The following is a 13,143-nucleotide window of genomic DNA, read 5'->3' on the forward strand; positions in this document are numbered from 1 at the left end:
TCAGGGCAGATCTCATCCTCCCCCGAAGCCCTGCCACCGCGGAGCTTTTTAACCACCTCGGTGACTTCAGCCTGGGTGATGAAAGAGTCCAACCCCGAGTCCCCAGCCTCTGTTTCCACCAGGGAATGCGTGATGGCAGGATTGAGGAGATCCTTGAAGTACTCCTTTCACCGCCCGATAATGTCCTCAGTCGAGGTCAGCAGCCTCCCACCCCCACTATAAACAGTGTTGGCGAAGCACTGCTTCCCCTCCTGAGGCGCCGGACGGTTTGCTAGAATCGCTTCGAGGCCATCCGGTAGTCCTTCTCCATGGCCTCACCGAACTCCTCCCAGGCCCAAGTTTTTGCCTCTGCCACAGCTCGGGCCGCAGCACGCTTGGCCTCACGGTACCCGTCAGCCGCCTCAGGAGTCCCACAAGCCAACCACAGCCGATAGAACTCCTTCTTCAGCTTACTGCCGGTGTCCACCACCGGGTTCTGGGATTGCCGCCGCGACAGGTACCGCAGACCTTACGGCCACGACTACGGGCAGCAGCATCGACAATAGATGCGGAGAACATGGTCCACTCGGACTCTATGTCTCCAACATCCCCCAGGATCTGGTCAAAGCTCTCCCGGAGGTGGGAGTTGAATACATCCCTTGCAACTAAATACCTTCAGATGTCTTAAAATTAGTAAATAGAGCACACTTATGTGTAATTCAATGTCAATATAAATACACCTGTTCTATGAAGGTTTGTTAGAGAACCTAAGAGAACAGACAGTGTCATGAAAACTAAGGAAAACAGGCAGATGAAGGATAAAGTTGATGAGATGTTTAAAGCAGGGTAAGCTTAGAAATTAATATCTCACAGAACATTGTTTAGTTTATCACCTATACTAATCAGAGAAGTAGAGAAGAGTCCCATGTTAACATTGGAGGAGCTGCAGAGAACCATGGCTCAGGTGGGAAGATTTTGTATTGCAGTACAGCTATTGTTTGACCTTTGCAAATCGGGTCTTTATGGAAGAGTGGTCAGTAGAAAATTATAGTTGTAGAAAAACACATAAAAAGTCCCATCTGCAGTTTCCGCAATTCATATGGAAGACACAGGAAACATCTGGAAAAAAGCGCTCTGCGAAGAAATAAAAATCAGACTCTTTGGCCTACAAGCAAACCACTATTTGGGGAGAGAACCTAACACTGCACCACAGTGAATATTGATGGAGTTAAATTCAGGACCATTCCAGCAGAAAATATGTTAAAGGCTGAAAAAGTTTGAGACTGGAGTGGAGGCTTGTCACCCAGTAGGACAGTATCCCAAACAGCCAGAGGTACAATGTAATGGTTTAGATCAAAGCAAATGGATGTGTGGCCAAGTCAAAGTCTAGACCTAAATTGAATAGAGAATCTTTGGACTTGAAAACTTGAAATTGATGTTCTCTCTATTCAAGCTGACTTAGCTTGAGTTATTTTATAAAGAACAATGGCTGTAAATCTCAGCGTCTATATTTACAGAGTTGGCAGACATACCCCAAAAGACTATCAGCTGTAACTGCAGTGAAAAGTGGTTCTATAAGGTATTGACCTGAACACAAATACACGCTGGACTTTTTATTTTTAAACATTTAAAAAAACGTGTATAATTTTTCTTCAACTTCACACTTATGCACACCTTTGTATTTTTACAATACATAACATACAAATAAAACACATTGAGGTCTGTTGATGCAACATGAAAATGTTGAAGTTCAAGGGGTGTAAAAATAGGTCATATCTAAAGTTTAATTTAAAAGCCAAATGGCAAACCCCACTGTTGCTTATTTCTCCAACATAATCAAAGAATGACACTGCTGATGACGCTGATAGATAAAGCTCATAGATTTTGCACATTTCCAATTGTGTACAACAGGAAAACTAAAAGGAACAATTGTTAAAATGCAGTAGATATCAGGGATATAGTTTTAAATGAAAATACATCTATTTATCAAATGAATACCTTTTACTTGCACAGAGTAAAAACAATGAGGATCACATGCATCCTGGTCTCATATGGCAGTAAGTGAATTTGTGAAGCACCACAAAGAGGCGCTGTTGGCCAGAACAATAACTGTTTTAGGTCAAAGTGGCACACATACATATATATATATATATATATATATATATATATATATATATATAAACAGTCTACTACTACTGCTGGCTAGGAAGCTGACCATGTGAAGACAGACATTCCCATCTGTGTCTGTACAAAAAGTGATACCCTGGAGTGTGTAAACTAGCACTTTAATGACTATTTATGTGAAAAGAAGGATGGATGAGAATTTAAGAATCAGCTCATATTAGCAGATATTTATGGTTCATGTTTACAACCAATGTAAGCTTTTTATGCACTGACTCAGCATGGATAAACATTCAAAATGAGGTACTGTTATGCTTAGTGGGAACTTGTCTGACTGCTTGCTACAAATCACGAAGGTGTGTCAGTGTCCTATGGTATTACATTACCTGTTGGGTGTCCCCCTCTGTGTAAGGCAGTTTTGTGGACACATGGAACATGACCTCTTTGTTGCGGTAGTTGCAGTAGACAGATTCTGTGCCAGTCTGCCCATGAGTCACATCTAACCCTCCACGGAAACTGCAAATAAACAGAAGCATGTCTAACAGGATATTTCACCATCACTGCAGAAGCATGACCATTATTTGTGCAGTGTGCATGATGGGATGTAAATAGGAGTAGGTGTAGGGTCTTTGGAACATATGATGGAGTTCCTTCAGTGCATTGACAACTAATGTATATATGTGTGTATATATATATATGTATGTGTGTATGTGTATGTATGCGTGTGGGTATTTATGCATGTGTATATATGCATGTATGTATGTGTATGTGTATGTATGCATATATGTGTAGATATATATATGTGTATATGTGTGTATATGTATATATATAGATAATTGTGTATATATATTTAATTTATTAGTTTTTGGTTTGTGAATTCTGGATCAAAAACATAGATGTTAATTAGGAAGGTTACTCAGTTAATTTAAGTGCAATTAGAGGGAGAAGGGGTATTAAAAATAAGTTTTACTTCTTCATACCCCTTTTCAGACAATTTATATTAATTAATAATCAATGTCAGATCTCAGGTTAAATATACTGACAAGTTTGCTTGTTGGAAAATGTTTATTTTACTGGTTGCTATTTGTGTTTAAGTTAATTTAATTTATTTGGAACTGGAAATTTAATTTAATGTTTACCAAACACTTTTTTGTATGGTATTTGGATATTTGTTTGTTTGTTATAAGCATTTCTGAAATTGATTTATTTACCGAAATCATTGTCTGAAATAAAAATAAATAAATAAATAAATAAATAAATGTTTGAATCTTACCCTTTAAAATTATGTAATTCAATCTTTTCTCCCAGAAACTCCAGGAACTCTATAAAGGCAGGACTTTCTTCACTGTTGCCAAACAGCTCCTCTTCTGTTGTCTGAAGCCAGGAAAGCAAATAAACAAATAAAACGTTTATACTGTAGTGCCTTGCAAATGTATTCACATCCCTTAAACATTTTCACATCTTGTGACATTACAACCACACATATTTATGTATTTTATTAGGATTGTATGTAATAGACTAAAACACTGTCACAAAATTGTGAATAGGTGTGGACTTTGACTGGGCTATCCTAACATGTAAATATGCTCTGAACTAAACTGTTTCATTGTAGCTCTGGCTGGATGTTTGGGGTGTTTGTCCAGTTGGAGGGTAAACCTCTACCTCAGTCTCAACTCTCTAGCAGCCTCTAAAAGATTTTCTTCCAACAGTGTTTAGTAATTAGCTCCACCTATTTTCCTATCAAGTCTGACCAGCCTCTCTGTACCTGCTTAAGAAAAACATTGCCACAGCATGATGCTGTTTCTACTATGTTTCACGGAAAGAATAGTTTGTTCAGGGTTCACACATAGGGTTGTGTACAGGTCCTTCTCAAAATATTAGCATATTGTGATAAAGTTCATTATTTTCCATAATGTCATGATGAAAATTTAACATTCATATATTTTAGATTCATTGCACACTAACTGAAATATTTCAGGTCTTTTATTGTCTTAATACGGATGATTTTGGCATACAGCTCATGAAAACCCAAAATTCCTATCTCACAAAATTAGCATATTTCATCCGACCAATAAAAGAAAAGTGTTTTTAATACAAAAAACGTCAACCTTCAAATAATCATGTACAGTTATGCACTCAATACTTGGTTGGGAATCCTTTTGCAGAAATGACTGCTTCAATGCGGCGTGGCATGGAGGCAATCAGCCTGTGGCACTGCTGAGGTCTTATGGAGGCCCAGGATGCTTCGATAGCAGCCTTTAGCTCATCCAGAGTGTTGGGTCTTGAGTCTCTCAACGTTCTCTTCACAATATCCCACAGATTCTCTATGGGGTTCAGGTCAGGAGAGTTGGCAGGCCAATTGAGCACAGTGATACCATGGTCAGTAAACCATTTACCAGTGGTTTTGGCACTGTGAGCAGGTGCCAGGTCATGCTGAAAAACGAAATCTTCATCTCCATAAAGCTTTTCAGCAGATGGAAGCATGAAGTGCTCCAAAATCTCCTGATAGCTAGCTGCATTGACCCTGCCCTTGATAAAACACAGTGGACCAACACCAGCAGCTGGCACGGCACCCCAGACCATCACTGACTGTGGGTACTTGACACTGGACTTCTGGCATTTTGGCATTTCCTTCTCCCCAGTCTTCCTCCAGACTCTGGCACCTTGATTTCCGAATGACATGCAGAATTTGCTTTCATCCGAAAAAAGTACTTTGGACCACTGAGCAATAGTCCAGTGCTGCTTCTCTGTAGCCCAGGTCAGGCGCTTCTGCCGCTGTTTCTGGTTCAAAAGTGGCTTGACCTGGGGAATGCGGCACCTGTAGCCCATTTCCTGCACACGCCTGTGCACGGTGGCTCTGGATGTTTCTACTCCAGATTCAGTCCACTGCTTCCGCAGGTCTCCCAAGGTCTGGAATCAGCCCTTCTCCACAATCTTCCTCAGGGTCTGGTCACCTCTTCTCGTTGTGCAGCGTTTTCTGCCACACTTTTTCCTTCCCACAGACTTCCCACTGAGGTGCCTTGATACAGCACTCTGGGAACAGCCTATTCGTTCAGAAATTTCTTTCTGTGTCTTACCCTCTTGCTTGAGGGTGTCAATAGTGGCCTTCTGGACAGCAGTCAGGTTGGCAGTCTTACCCATGATTGGGGTTTTGAGTGATGAACCAGGCTGGGAGTTTTAAAGGCCTCAGGAATCTTTTGCAGGTGTTTAGAGTTAACTTGTTGATTCAGATGATTAGGTTCATAGCTCGTTTAGAGACCCTTTTAATGATATGCTAATTTTGTGAGATAGGAATTTTGGGTTTTCATGAGCTGTATGCCAAAATCATCCGTATTAAGACAATAAAAGACCTGAAATATTTCAGTTAGTGTGCAATGAATCTAAAATATATGAATGTTAAATTTTCATCATGACATTATGGAAAATAATGAACTTTATCACAATATGCTAATATTTTGAGAAGGACCTGTATGTAGTCCAAAAGTTGGACTAATTTGATCATAGTACTTTCTTCCACGTGGTTGCTGTTTTTCCAACATGGATTGTGTCAAACCCAAGCTGGAACTTTTTATCACCATCTCTCAACAATGGCCATGCTAAAATTAAGTAAAATTAGTAGTCAACAGAACTTCCCACATGAACAATGTCTGTGACATAAAATTCCAAGAAATGTTTGTGGTTGTAATGTGACACAATGTGAAAAAGTAAATATATTGTAGAAAAGCACATCATGTCAAAATTCCAAGAATGCTTTGCAAGTCTAGTTTAATAACATTAACGACAATGACTATGAAGAGCAGCAGAAAACATTTTTCTGGCAGAGCAGCAGTCATGGCAAAAGCACCAAAAAAATAAAGATGCACATCTTGTTCCGTGATAACTTTAATATTGAAACCAAATTAGACAGAACCTTTAGAGATGGGGAAGATTGTGGTTGTTACAATCATCCGATTATCAAATGTCAGTGAAAGGAGTGGGTATGTGACCAAAAACGCTGCCTTAAAACAAACAGGATGGAAGCATACCTGGGAAGAAGAATTTATAATCTTTTTCCATGTTCCTGTATGCCGACTTAACCTGCAAGTCTTTCTCAGAAAAAGCTTCCATTTGAGTTTTCCTCAGTGTATTTCATGAGGCCATATTACTTTTAAGGTCTTATCAACAGTACATGTGTCAGAACCTGCAGGTTTTCCTAGAATAGCATTGAGTTGCTCATCTGCCCTTCCAGCTCTGTTCTCTGACAGAGTACACAAAGGGAATGCTTGGCTCAGAAAATGAGAGGGTGAGTTGAAGGCAGCAACAATGTCTGGTTTTGACAGAAAGCCATAATTAGTACAAGAAGGACTGAGCATCATCGGCTTCCGTGAGCAAATTAGAAATTAGATTGAATATGCATGCTCATTGATCATAGGAGGAACACAGCAGAGGACCACCAGCATACATGCTTCGTACAACTCACCTGTCCAAACCTTTGGTAGATGACCCCAAATTTGAAATTATTGCTGATCACATGTTCGTCAAATGTGACAATGAGTCTCGAAGCCTGTAGAGAAACACACAAAACATATTTTTGTTAACCATTTTCTTTCTGGACTTGATGAAGGCTGACTGATTCTAACCAACTGAGATCAATTAGATATAATTTCCTCACTCTACAGGCAGGAGAACACCAAAAATTGTTTTTTTAATTCAGTGTCAGTCCAGGCTTATTTTCGCTCAGTGACATTCAAATTTCATTGATAAGCAGACTCTTTATGCAGTTCATTTAGAAACGACTTCTATCAGTGGTTTGGCTTTAAAATATTGGGGTAAAAAATGACAAATGAGTGTTTACGTGATAAGGATGCATAGTTTTAACTATTTTATAAACAAAAATCTGTACAGAGTGGTGTGTATTAGTATTCTGCTCTACGGAGTCAATAGTTCGGGGAACCCTCTTTTGCTGCAATTACAGCTTTAAGCCTTTTGGGGTATGTCTCTATAAGCTTTGTACATCTAAAGAATCTTTTAAAATTTATTTTAGCAAAGTAGCCTAAGCTCCATGTGTCTGGATCTAGAGTGTCTGTGGACAGTTTTCAGATCTTGCCACAAATTCTCAATTAGATTCAGGTCTGGAGTTTGAGGAAGTAATTCTAACACATGAATATTCTTTGATTTAAACCATTCCTTTGCAGTTCTGGCTGTGTATTTAGTAAAATTATCGTGACAAAAGTTAAACCACCACCCCAGTCTCAAGTGTATTGCAGCCACTAATGGATTTTCTTCCAGTATTGTCCTTTATTTTGCTCCATCCCTCTTCCTATCAACTCTAACCAGCATCACTGCTCCTGCTGAAGAATAGCATCCCCACAGCATAATGCTGCTACTACCATGTTTCACTGTTAAAATGGGTTCAGGATGATATGCAGCGTTTTTTCTGCCCCAGGTAGAACTTTGCATGTAGGCCAAAATATTCAAATCTGGTCTCGTTTGTACAGAGAAACTGCTAATGGGACTTTGTATGACTTTTTTCAGCAATGGCTTCTTCTTCTTCTTGGTCTATTGTATAACACACTTAAGGGTATGGCTGAAACATGACAAAATGTAGAAATGTTGAATGTGTATAAATACTTTTCCATGGTGCTGTAACTTTCACCATGCCCACTTTCACTTGTAAAACAAGGTTCAAACAGTTCATCTAACAATTTTAATTTAAAATTGTTGAAAGAGACAAATACAAAACTGGTGGTGCCAACTTACTTTTGGATACAGGACAGGATAAAAACGGTCCACGTTGATCTCCTCACAGACGAGCTTGGGTAAAAATGTGAAAAATAAAGAAAATGTTAGAATGAGACTATGACGGCTGGTTAGTTGTTGTTCACAGAAAAACATCTCTTCTCACCTTGGCCATTTGAACTATGTTGGGAAACTCTGTTAGACAGGATATGGGGATCACATCATGATAGGTTTTCAGCTTTGTTCTGTTGAAGTAATAAAACAATAATTCGTTCACCAGAAGGGGTAGAACAAGTACAATCATGAAATCCCTCTCTTTGCCTTCTGTCACTCCTTCTATCACATCCACTTGCTGCCCTAGATAGTCCATCTGTTACTCTGCTGTGGAAATGACAGTTCTGTTGACATTCACTTTAGCTTTATGACTGCTGCAACAACACCTGAGGAGGATGTGTGCATCCAGTCACACATTATCACCTCACCTGGCATTTCAGGGGAAAAGATTATTATGCTGCATTTGCTGAAGCTCTTTCAGCTATTGAAAGGGAAGTATTTTTGCTTTAAGCCTGTAGAATAATTATTTAAAAAGCTGAGCATCACACAAACTGTAACACTGGGTTGCACGTATACATAGTGATTTTTACCTCAGCATTAGACGGAGATGTTCCTGGTCACCAATCTCATCATATTTTATGGAGAACAGCAGATGTCCGAGGGAGCTGTCCAGTGAATAGTAATTAAAGTGCTCCTGAGGGCACAGAGTTAGCAGAACACCATTAGTATTCATCATAAATAAACACACATATCCAAAGCAAACCTGAAAACCCAATGTATATGTTTTTTTTGCTGCAGGACGTCTACCAGATAAAAAGGCACAGACAGAATTGTTGGCAACCCTGGTAAAGATGTGCAAAACATCTTAAAATAAACCCATCTTTAATTGCTCTAGTAGAATCTTCCAATCCAACTCAGATTTATGTCAGATAACATCTATTGCAAGGATGGAAAAAAACACATTAACACAAAAAAATTGCTTTTAACAAGTTTCCCAGGTTCTTTGGTTCTTATCGGTGGGCATGGAGCGTTTTTTCATACATTCATCTTTTGCTTCACATCAAGCCCACCCTGAGGGTTTGTTGCCATAAAGCTAATTTCAAGTCTCCTCTGACTAAAGCACATGGTTCCACTTAAAATGACCAGTAGAGTTGGGTGCGGCGTGTGGCGTAGCGGCAGCGTGCGCAAACCATGTATGAAGGCCTCAGTCCTTGATGCAACTGTCCCGGGTTTCAGTCCCCACCCCAGAGACCTATGCTGCATGTCTTCCCCTTCTCTCCACCCCACTTCCTATCTTTCTACTTTGGAAAAAAAATAACACAAATAAAGACCAATTGTGCAGCAAAAAACACTAGTAGACTTTAACAAACACCACATGTTTATGTTTGTAACGGTAGAACTGCCATGCCTCCCAAACCACCGCTTTCCATGTAGATAGCATCTAATGGTTGTATCGCAGACTTGACTCCAAGATGCAACTCTTTCCTGCTGTCAGCCCTGCAGTGTGTATGAGTGTAATATGGGTCAGGGGCCAGAAGTTGAAAGAAGTGGGCCTCTGTGTCATGTCATAGTTTTACATCAGGGAAACACAAAGTCGTTGATTACGTTTTAGTAGTTGAATCAATCAACTTAAAAAAAAATATATATTAATAATAATGAAATACGCTTTATTTATCTTGAAGGGATTGTTAGGGGTACCAATAATTGGGCTAATTGTTATTTTGTTAAATATAATTGTTTCTTCTTATACATTAGGACATCTCCCCACTGAATGTAGTATGTGATATGATTTGTCCAACATTTTAGATTATGCTACAGATTATGCTAAATCATTTTAAGGGATTGTAGCATCTTTACCAGAAATTAATTTCGTTCCAACATACTGATCATCAGCAACACTAAATGTGATATAAAACTGCTAGGTAGGTTTATGCAAGTGTGAATTGCTTCTGTCCTGATTTATTTAATCTCTTAGAGACAAATCAGAATGATGGAGAGGAAAATAAAAAAACATGTAAAATATAGTCTTTTTTAGAGCTTCCTGTTAAAGCATAGATATAGAACATATTCATTTTAAAAAGAGATGCTCCAAATATTTAATCACAATTATTTTTGCAATTTTACATTTGCAAAGAACTGCTTGGATGCAACATTAGGTAAGTTGTTTTATTTCAAGTGTTATGCATTTATGCTCAACAGTAAAATGCTATATTTGACTTTAACTGCCCTGGATGCCTCTCCCCAATAAAAGGGTTTTGTCATTGAGATGCTGAATTTCACAGAATTTCAGAGTTGTGTGGACAATGTGATGATGAAAAACAAAGAGAAGAGTAAGGACGATGGTTTAACAGATAACATTATAGCAGTATTCAACAATGATATTGCAAATATTGTATGTTTTTGTAAGATGACTGGTAGTTTTACAAACATCAGATGCCCAGAAATAAAATCAAACAAAACATGTCCTTATCGGAAATACTATATGTCTGTAAAGGCTTTTTCAGTTTATTTAGTTAAACATGCTTAGAGTTTAATTGAGAGTTGGTATTAACAAATTTATATTTTTAAAAGACTTGGATCAGTATCAGGGAAAGCATTTCACAAATGGGACGGGCCTAACATTTTAATGTCTTACCTTTTATGTCTTAGCTTGATTAGCTGGATGTTATTCCCCATTACAACACCAGATCAAACAAATGCAATTTGTGTGTTATGAAGCTAACCGCTAACCTTGCCCAGGAAGTGTTTCCTGTAGAGTGTAGCCATTGTGTTACATTCCAGTTTAGTGCGGCTGTTGGGTGACGGAGGTCTGTGGTGCTCCGGGTCCCCAGCTGCACTCAGCTCATGGAGGGTTCCCTCAATCCAGTAACCACCAAACTGTGGCAGAAGGATGAGAGGAAAGGGGCTTTTTTTCCCCAACACCTGTTTAAAAGATGGGTAAACAATCAGAGCTACAAAAACTTAATAACATTATTGACATGGTTGTACACTTTACAGTGGACGAAATAATACCTTTCCATGCTGATTTTGTAAGTTTATTCACATTAAAAGAAAATAACAGGTTTTTTTTTTGATAGTTTCTTTTAAAAAAAGGTTAAAAATACATTAAATACTGAGTAAAATTAGTATTCCATCTCCTAAGACCCAGCCATAATTCTGGCTTTTAATGTGCTCAGAAAACCTCTGGAGTTAATAACTTACAGATTCACTGGATCACTATTTGTTATGGTATAATGCACACCGGTCCACAAAATCAATTTATTTCTTTTCAACCTCTCCATCCCCTTGGTAATTCTAGCCAGGAGATTTCATACTTAACAAAAACTCAAGTTTCCAACTGCTGGAAAATCATGACATTCATCAGCGTAGTTAAGTGTACCCACTTAAAATTTCTGACCAGTCTCACAGTTTTGGACGTATACGACACATGAAAAAGGTTATCCCCAGAATATCTGACAAGAACAAGCTGCAAGAACTCTCAAAGCTGGGCAGCAACAACAGAATGATATCATTTGGGAGAGAGGGTTAGTTTTTATTGGTCTTTGGAGTGCCAAGTATGGTCCGAAGAGCCACCATTAATAAATCACAAGAAAGCTTCACCCCTTTGAGGGACCAATAGATGGGGCCATGTACCATTAAATCTTGGAGTAGAACCTTTTTTCTTCAACTATAACACTTAAAATGGGTCAGGGTTAAGTCTTCCAGAATGACAATAAAGGCTAAGGAACAAAGGAGTGGCTAAAGAAGAAGCACAATGAGGTCATCGAGTGGTCTAACTGGCCTCTAGACCTCAGTCACACAGAAAATCTCAGGAGAGACCTGAAGCTTCAAGTTATTGAGCAGCAGCCAAGAAACCTAAAGGATTTACAGCGGTCACTTGCACCCTTTGCTATTTTGTACATTTGAAATATGGTCATGAAAACAAAGCATCTAGAACAAAAGCTTCAAACCAGTTGGTATGTGCTGTTGGGATGCTTCATACCTGCTTTGACATTCAATGGTTTGAAATAATTTTCTTTAATCTACTCATTGTCTTCTAAAGAATGAGGGTATTTGCTTCTGATAAATATTTTCAATGAGGAGCAGTTTACAATTGCTTTGATCAGGGGTCTTAATCTGCCATGTTTTAAAAGTTTCAGCTGGTCTCTACAGGGACCAGAACCACAATCAGATAGTATATCAGCTGTGAAATATCAGCTCTTCTGAAAATATTGTAGAATTAAACAAATACATGAAATTTGAGCACTTTTATTTTGAACACCATAAAAAACTATTTTATATGCAATGGTTTAGTACAAGCTATTTGTTTAAAGGTATGAATTCAAGTAGGTTCAGGCAAAATAGACATAGGTAGGAAATGAGTGTACAAATTGGTGAATCCTGAGATATGTGCAATCTGTGATGACCGACTACAAGAAATATCTTACTGATGTCGTTGCTAACAATGGCTTCTCCACCGAGTTCTAAATATTGTTCTACTTGGGGATCAAACCCACTTTTCTCTCTTTAACATGAAAACCATTTGTTTACTTTTCTGTAATGTATTTTTACTGGATTTTCAGTGGCTGATCTGTTTCTTCAATCAAAAACAATTAACATAAAAAATAGAAACCGTTAATTTCTTCAGCAGGGCCGAGCTCAGTTTGTGGCAGTGGCAGGCAGAATTGGCAGTTCTGGTGGCCACTGCCACAAATTGAGCTTGCTGTCTCTCAATTTCTTTGTACATGAACAAACACTAAAAAAAACTTTTTTTTCCCCCACTGTACATAAAAAGTGATGAAAGTGTTTCCCACCTCATGGACACTTGGGTATGGAATGTAATCTTCTTCAGTCTGCAAAAAAAAATAGCAAATAATAAAAAAAATATACATGATCAAATGAAAAATCTCAAAATATGCACTGACAAGGTACTTATTTAGCTGTTATATAATCCTGTTATTTTCTGTTACATTATCAATACCTTGATCAAAGCAATCATTTATCGTTTTGCTCAATGCATTAATTAAGAAATTAAGTTATACTACTTTGTTACATGCATAACTCAATCTTGGCCATATTGTTAGAAACGTTTGTACATGCAGTTGTACCTTCAGAGTTGGAGGAAAGGTGCATCTTTGCTCATCCATTCTGCTACCCTGTCACATATAGGAGATTAAATAAGACAACAATGAAGGAAGAAAATCACAATAAAGAAGCTTCACAGTGCAAACACAAAAACAATATTTTCACAGAGCAGTGTAATAATCATAGTCTAAAAATAAAACACAACAA

The 13,143-nt window shown here is 38.3% G+C and overlaps 1 protein-coding gene across 20 annotated transcripts in view; it reads right to left on the bottom strand.

Moving 5' to 3' along the window:
• LOC124867239 (rap1 GTPase-activating protein 1-like) overlaps nt 1–13,143 on the bottom strand; it is a 72,517-nt gene that overhangs the window by 14,458 nt on the left and 44,916 nt on the right. For all 20 annotated transcript variants that reach the window (XM_047363662.1, XM_047363623.1, XM_047363615.1 and 17 more), the window contains 9 exons: nt 12,960–13,007; nt 12,666–12,704; nt 10,603–10,794; nt 8,463–8,566; nt 7,985–8,063; nt 7,840–7,893; nt 6,560–6,643; nt 3,374–3,474; nt 2,487–2,616 (listed from right to left, as the gene is read on the bottom strand). In XM_047363662.1, the coding sequence (XP_047219618.1) occupies nt 2,487–2,616; nt 3,374–3,474; nt 6,560–6,643; nt 7,840–7,893; nt 7,985–8,063; nt 8,463–8,566; nt 10,603–10,794; nt 12,666–12,704; nt 12,960–13,007 (831 nt within the window). The remainder of the gene's footprint in view (nt 1–2,486; nt 2,617–3,373; nt 3,475–6,559; nt 6,644–7,839; nt 7,894–7,984; nt 8,064–8,462; nt 8,567–10,602; nt 10,795–12,665; nt 12,705–12,959; nt 13,008–13,143) is intronic.

Source organism: Girardinichthys multiradiatus, chromosome 1, assembly GCF_021462225.1.
Source record: "Girardinichthys multiradiatus isolate DD_20200921_A chromosome 1, DD_fGirMul_XY1, whole genome shotgun sequence".
Classification (NCBI taxonomy): Eukaryota; Metazoa; Chordata; class Actinopteri; order Cyprinodontiformes; family Goodeidae; genus Girardinichthys; species Girardinichthys multiradiatus.